Genomic DNA, 7,668 nt, shown 5'->3' on the forward strand with positions numbered 1-7,668 from the left:
GTAAATCATGAACTTATTACTTAAAGACAAAATGAGATAATATATTTTAATTTGCTATTTATCAACATAACATACAGAAAGATGATGTGCATATGGCAACAACCCTGTGTCTATAGTTACTTCCAATGATGCCCTCAAAGGTAATACACCAAAAGATATTTACTACTGTGCAACAGTTACTCATCCTATAGAAAAGTGTGTTTTAAACAGAACAAGAATACCCTACTCACTTGCCATTTAATGCTGCCACTCCAACAGTGCTTCTGGCAATTGACATACTTGCCACAAATGTCCACTGCTGACTTTGTGGATCCCACCTCTCAACCGTGTTCAAATAGCTCCAGCCATCATGGCCACCCACTGCATAAATAGGCCCTTCAAGTACTGTAACACCTAAAGTAGAAGAGAGAGAGTGAGAGAAGATAAACATAGATAGATTATCTTACACTACATCAGGGGTCGGCAACGTTCGGCATGCGGCTCGCCAGGGTAAGCACCCTAGCGGGCCGGGCCAGTTTATTTACCTGCTGACATGGCAGGTTCTGCCGATCGCGGCCCCCACTGGCCGCGGTTCGCCGTCCCGGGCCAATGGGAGCAGCAGGAAGCGGCGCGGGCCGAGGGATGTGCTGGCCGCGACTTCCCGCCGCCCCCATTGGCCCAGGACGGCGAACCACAGCCAGTGGGGGCTGCGATCGGCCGAACCTGCCGCGTCAGCAGGTAAATAAACTGTCCCGGCCCGTCAGGGTGCTTACCCTGGCGAGCAGTGTGCCGAACGTTGCCGACCCCTGCACTACATTCTTAAATAAATAATTACCATAACAAAGGTACTAAGTAAATATTAATATGCCCATATACTCCTGGTTGAATAAAATGCATAGCAATCATCTCACCCCTCATCTCCTCCCACTCACACTGCGTTGTTTTTCATGTTAACTGGCAAATGGGCTGAGTCATTAACATGTCCTCAAAAGAACATAGAGGACAGAGTGGGTCAGAAAATGGGTTTATTTTTCCCCATGGAAAATGTCTACTTTTTATTGAAAACCTTTTTTGATAAAAAGTTGAAATTTTCTGTGGAAAGCAGACACTTTTTAATAAGAAAATAATTTAGCCAAAACCCCAGTTTTCCACTGAAGAACAGTTTTGATGGAAAAATTTAAACCAGCCCTGAGTTAGTGTTCAACGTCACAACCCCTTTCCTGAGGATTGATTGGTAACTCGAAAGCAATAACACAGCAAACTTCAGCCTAAATTTCTTCACCAGTATTGCTTGTTTCTAGAGTTTTCCTCTGGGATCTCCTCTATCCTAGCTCCCCAATCTCATCTGGTCCAAAGAGACCCTGGTACCATTTCTACATCGTGGCTTGGCCCACATGCCACCATGACTCAGCAGTAGTGTCCCTAAATCTTAATGTAGATAGCATAAGAACATGGACCATACAGTATGGCATTTCCTATCTAGTCCATATTCTGATGGTGGCTAGCATCAGATGCTTCAGAAGCAGGTGCAAAACACTTTACAGTAGTTAGGATAAAATCTTATTGGGAGCAGATAATAGATTGCTTTAAAATACAAAGCATGAGATATTTATCCCTTCCAAACTTTTTGATAGCACTCACTATAACAATTCTGGATATGCCATGTATTTCTCTTGATAAAAATATGATCCATCTTTGAATCTTGCTAAATTCTTTGCCTCAACAACATCCTGTGACAACAAATTCCACAGTCTAATTACACATTCTGTGAAAAACAAGTAGCTTTTATCTGTTTTGAAACTTTTCCCTTTTGATTTCACTGAATGTCTCCTTGCTCTAGTCTTGTGAGCCAGAGAGAACAGTGGCTCCTAGTCAATTTTCTCTTCTTTTTTATACTTTTTATGGTTATATACAAACTATTCATTTTATATACTTTTATCATGTCCCTTTTTACTCATCTCTTTTCTAAGATAAACAATTCCAATTCTTTTCAATCACTCTTCATATGTTGTCCTTCTCTGAACTTCTTCAAATTCTGTAATATTCTTGTTTGAGAAATAGTCACTAGTACTGTACATAGTATTACAGATGTTTACTGAACAGAAATTTTCAGTGAGTTCTCCACAATGATGACCAGGTCCCTTTCCTGAATTGATACAGTTAAGTTAGAACCCTATAGAATGGATGAGTAATGGGTTCCCTACAGGGACCTCCTGGCTCCTGCCCCCACTGGACTGAGAAAGTCACACACAGACCTTTTGGTGCAGTGCTCACCTGGTGCTTTTATTTACAGGCTGTGCTCCCACCACCTTTCCACCATACACGTAGTCCCCTTCTTACAATCCACCAGCAGGAGAGAGGGGGCAAGCTATCTCTCTCTGCTTCCCCTCTCTGCCTTTCCGCTACTGCAGCTTCCCTCTTTCCAGCTCCTTTCTTCTGGCTTCCTTCCCCTGGGGCTCTTATCCAGCCCCAGCCTGATGAGACATCAGCTGTTCCAGCTTCCCTAATCAGGGCCAGGTGATCTACCCAGCTCCAATTCACCTCCTTTAATTGGAGCTGGATTGACAGAGGGTTGGCTAAGCAGTCTTCTGCTTAGCACCCTGTCACAATGAGTAATACATATTTTCCCTCCAATATGCATTACTTTGTATTATCAACATAGAACTTCATCTGGCATCATGTTGCCCATTCACCTCACTTTGTTAGGATGTTCTGACATTTTTCACAGTCTTCTTTGGACTTGACTAACCTAAATAATTTGTTCCATCTGTGAAATTTTATACCTCAGTGCCCACTCCATTTTCCAGAGTATTATTAACATCTATCAAATGAACTCAATAAAAAAATTCTATATTCGCATCTGCCACCCCATTACATTTACATTTGAAACAACCCCCTCTTTGCAGAGCATCAAATGCCCTCATTCTCCTTGTAATTCCTCCTCAAAAAAGCCAGTCCAGTTCTGGCCCATTGCATTTTAAAATATTGAACAAAGAAAACTCTGGAGTGTAGAATTTCAACCCATTGTTGTACAGTGATGAAAGTGTTCACTGCAAAAAATTACTTGTTTAAACATTTTGAAAGATATAATATTTATATCTCCAGACCAGCTTATTAGTAACAAACAAAATCCAAGATTTATTAATTCAGACTGATTTTGATTTGTGTCCTACTGGAGTGAATGGGTGTGATACTAATTGAGCAACAGATTCTGCCAACCCTGTTGACACTGAGTAGTGATTTACTCCACAAATACTCCCATGGATATTAGTGGATAGCGCTACTGCGTGTATAAATAACTTGAGTTCAATAGAACTGTTCATGGAGTACATTATTAGTCAACATGAGTAAGGCTGGCAGAATTGTGTGACCAGTAAATTTACCCAATGCTTTATTTAGGCAGCTAATTTTTCCATTTTAGGCTGTCAGTGGGTGAAAAGTAGAAACACGTAGAACTGGGGCTGTGTAATATATCTCGAAACTGGAAATACAACAGCCTTCAGCAAAATGAGTCATCATAGTATTTCTAGTGATTTTTATATTTTCCCTAACCCATAGATATTTTAGTTATGCTTTTTTTTTGCATGTGGTTTTTAATCATACTGGAATAAAATCAGAAAGCTGCAACAGCTAGTATTTCCATGCAACAATTCAACAAGTGCTATCTTCTGACTGCAGGAAAATATCCCATGCATTCTGATTATTTGCCTTTCTCCAATTCATCAGGAAACTATGACAAACCAAGTACTAGTATAATTTGTGAACAGAGTCAATCATATCTGATAAATAGAACATTTCACATATCACTGATTTGTCTGTGCTCATACGAGATATATGACATCAGGTATTGCTTTTATATTACTTCCATACATGGCAATTTGAGGGACTGCATATGTTGCCTGCAAATGTGTGGGGAGAAGGGGTTGGTGGGTTTCTTTGGTGTGGTTTTCAAATTAAGAAAGAATGCTTAAAATAAATCCGTTTTGCATAAATAAGCAGATGGAAGAAGCAATGGAACAATCAACGTGAAAATAAATTGTAAACCTTTCTAAGAACACAGTAAGCCATATCTTTGCTTGGATTAAAATGAAAAGAAAAAAGGGCTAAATTCTGCCCTTTAGGCCAGACATTTGTGCATCCAGGGTAGCAGCATGTAGCCAACACATGTCTAATACAAGAGACACCCTGCAGTCACATTGGACTGGCACACTGCAGGGCACTTTTTTCTGCATTTGTCAGTGAAAACAGTATGAACCCTAATAAGTGCTGGCACAGCTTGCTACACTGTTGGCAGCATATGGGAAAGATTCAGAAAAGAACAAGAATTATTGACAATCTGGAAAAGCTGCTTTACAGTGAGATATTTAACATCCGCATAGCTTACCCAGGATGTGTATCCAAGAGGTGATTTGATCATAGTCTACAAGTGTGACAGACTGACAATATCCTGGACAAACCTTATGGAATGAAGGAATGGAATTAAAGAATTAAGATAAAATTTACTTATCTTAAACCTTATTGAGTTAGTATTAATGCCTTTGGGATACATTATATTAAAATGCATTTGTGTATTTCTTATTGTGGAGGTGAAGGATGCTAATGTAATTTCTCTGGTTATCAGTCCTTTGAAGCCACACCCGCCTCCCCTGAGAGGTTCACACTGGATTCTCCAGGGACCAACAGACAGAGAAAGGATAAATAAATAAATAGGATAAATACAATTTTGGATAAATAGCCTGGTTTTCAACAGGCTACTGACCTTCTTCCTTGTCCAGCAAATAGACAGGATCCCTGGTCCACAGAGGGCCCCAATCCTTTGAGAAAGGTTGGAAGGACTGGGCCTACTGAGGGCTCATAAGACCGGGGACGTGTTCTGAGCTGAAGCTGTGATTAACTTGTAACCACAAGAAACCCCCTGGGTGGAGTGCTGAAGGACTGATGTGGGAGCAGAACCCAGGTTAGGATTGGGGTAATCTCTGATAAACTTCTTAGTAGGTGTGTAGGCTCTTTTATCATTTTTAGTATGGTTTCTTTCTAGTGCTTTTACCTGAGAATAAAATAGGCTTGCATCGGAAGAATTGTGTGATAATTTATCACTGTGGGCAGACACACAGATATCAGTCTCTGAAGAGAAAGCAAGCCCATCTGTTTAGGCAAACTGCTGGGAATAACACAGGGAAGGCAGGGAACTGTTTGGCTTGCAAATACCCAGGCCAGGAGGGAGGGAGATGTGTGTATCCACCCAAGAAAGATAACAGCCAGGGAACGAGAAGCCTGAGAGGGGTGCCCTTGCTGAAGCACTCTGTATTTAAGGGGAAATACAGGTGCAGTTGCTCTGAACTGTGACAAGAAGTACATATATGAGGAGAATATATCTGATCGAAAGGGCTCTTGAACCTGGTTGATAAAGGCATAACAAGATTCAGTGGCTGGAATCTGCAACTTGATGAATTCAGACTAGAAATATGGCTCAATTTTTCAGTATTGAGGATAATTAAGCACTGGAACAGTTTATCAAGGGATGTGGTGGATTCAGACACTTGAAGACTTTAAATCTTTTAGAATTATTGGGTGAAAATCTATAGTCTGTGTTATGCAGGAAGTCAGATTACATTATCATAATGGTCCCTTCTGGCCCTAAAATTTATGAATCAGTATGCATTTGCCAAATTGCAGCTCACTAAACCACACTTCCTTTGACTACGGTGCCCTAATCACTAGAATATGGGGTAGTCTGAGATGGGTCTTCTGCAATATCTTCTGTTGAAACTGTTCCACTTTGTGTGAACAGCTTTATAGTAACTGAGCAACAGCAACTACAAGAACGACTCTATAGTTCAATGGTTAGGGCATGTACCTGAGATGTGGGAGACCCAAGTGCAAGTCGTGCTCTACTGGCTTAGTCATGAGATAGGCACCAAGTGTTAGGACAGAGGCATAAGTGCATATGCCTTGCTGCAGAATCTTAGTTACCTAGGGGACTTTAACAGCAGAAATGTAGGTGCCAAGGATGTTTAGGGATGTTAGGCAGCAGCTGAGCAGTAGTTTTGAGGATCTCAATGGTGCTTAAATGTTGGATTTAGTTGTTGAATATGACAGTTATGTGCCTACATCCTTTTATGCGAATCTGGGCCCTAAGGACAGTAAGGCACCTAAATCCCTTTGTGGATCTAGCCCATACTGAACACTGCCCTTTTACTCAAGTTGTCTCAGATTTGTTTGGACCAAGCATGCTAATATTGGTTGGGTGCCAATTTTTGGCTTCTTGAACCCTTCCAGTCATTGGAGAGCAGGCTGTAAACAAAAAGGACTATCCCACGCTGTTAAACTAACAGATATCAACACGAGGTTAGAGATGCAAGACAACCTACTATTTCCAGTTTAGCATGACTGTGAAGTAATGATAACTTTCACTATTCTTTCGTTCTGATTAATATGTTGTAAAATGTCCTCTTTTTTTCCTGAGTATGGATTATTTAGCCAGTAAAAAAGTGATGATTTCTTCTTTAAATAATCAATTAGACACAGAATTTTATGGAGATAATTGAGTGGACATATTAGTCTGATTTGATTCTAAACTACTCTGAGATATCTCTTAAATGAAGATTGCTTTATAGTATATTTTGAAAAATATCAGATCCCCATTGTGCAGGAGCAAGCTCTTCTGGATTTATTCAGTTCACCTCAACAAGATGCCTACAGAATCAAAAAAGAGCTTCTTCCAAACAGATGACAATGTAAGTATGAATTATTACTACTAAGGTAAGGAATTTTCATAAAGTTGAAACAGACTAAGAAATTCACTGTTAGTAAATCTATATATATTGTTCTAAGAAGGGTCCATAAGTAATCAAAATACATGTGAAGATCGTGAAAACAAAAGAATTAACTGAAACAATGGAACTGCCAGGGGGAGTACAGAATCTTCTCTTCATACTCTGGCAATGATGGTACAGTTCTAAAATGTGTAGATAAAGGTAAATTAATATTAGTTGAAACTACATTTCTCAATTACAACATGACACATTTACTAGCTGGATTAAACAACTTTGGAATTATAAAGGATATAATATACCTCATTCAACATACTTGGCACCTGAAGACATTACTACAAAGAGGCTGCAGTGCTTGCTGTTGAATAGGATGAATGTACATTTTGGCTATTAAGGGAGCAGACCTACTCTAATAGAGAAATGGAGTTTGTGTAACTAGAATTGATTGCTCAACAAACATTCTGCTTGCCTAATTGATGTCCTTATTCCTTTAAATAACCAACAATTTTCCTTAAGAGCCATGAATTAAATGCACAACCTCAATCACAGAGAAATAGTTTTGTAAATTGACCTGATGGAACTTTTTGTAAAATCTAATCAATGAACCTTGCAGGCTTACATCTACAATACAATTTCAATAAAAGGCTTTTGTTCCCTCTTTGCTATGTAATGAGTTACATTATTAATTAATATTAAACAATCATTTATATAGCTCTAGAATTGCAAACAGCACTTTAGCTAAAAATACTACTCTAACCCCACCCCAGATGAAACAAAATTCCCAGCCTCAAAGAGCCTCCATCCTTAAGACATAAATAGCAATAGCACAGCCAAATCAAGGGTGGCATGAGGATTTTATCACAGGTAGGTGTCAAGGCTGGATCCCCACTTTGAACTTTAGGGTTCAAATGTAGGG

At 39.6% G+C, this 7,668-nt stretch overlaps 1 protein-coding gene across 2 annotated transcripts in view; it reads right to left on the reverse strand.

The window, feature by feature from the left end:
* KLHL1 (kelch like family member 1) overlaps positions 1-7,668 on the reverse strand; it is a 416,713-nt gene that overhangs the window by 33,224 nt on the left and 375,821 nt on the right. For both annotated transcript variants that reach the window (XM_024211986.2, XM_024211977.2), the window contains one exon: positions 231-393. In XM_024211986.2, coding sequence (XP_024067754.1) covers positions 231-393 — 163 coding nt within the window. The remainder of the gene's footprint in view (positions 1-230; positions 394-7,668) is intronic.

Source organism: Terrapene carolina, unplaced genomic scaffold, assembly GCF_002925995.2.
Source record: "Terrapene carolina triunguis isolate 2854851 unplaced genomic scaffold, T_m_triunguis-2.0 Scaffold21, whole genome shotgun sequence".
Lineage (NCBI taxonomy): Eukaryota > Metazoa > Chordata > Testudines > Emydidae > Terrapene > Terrapene triunguis.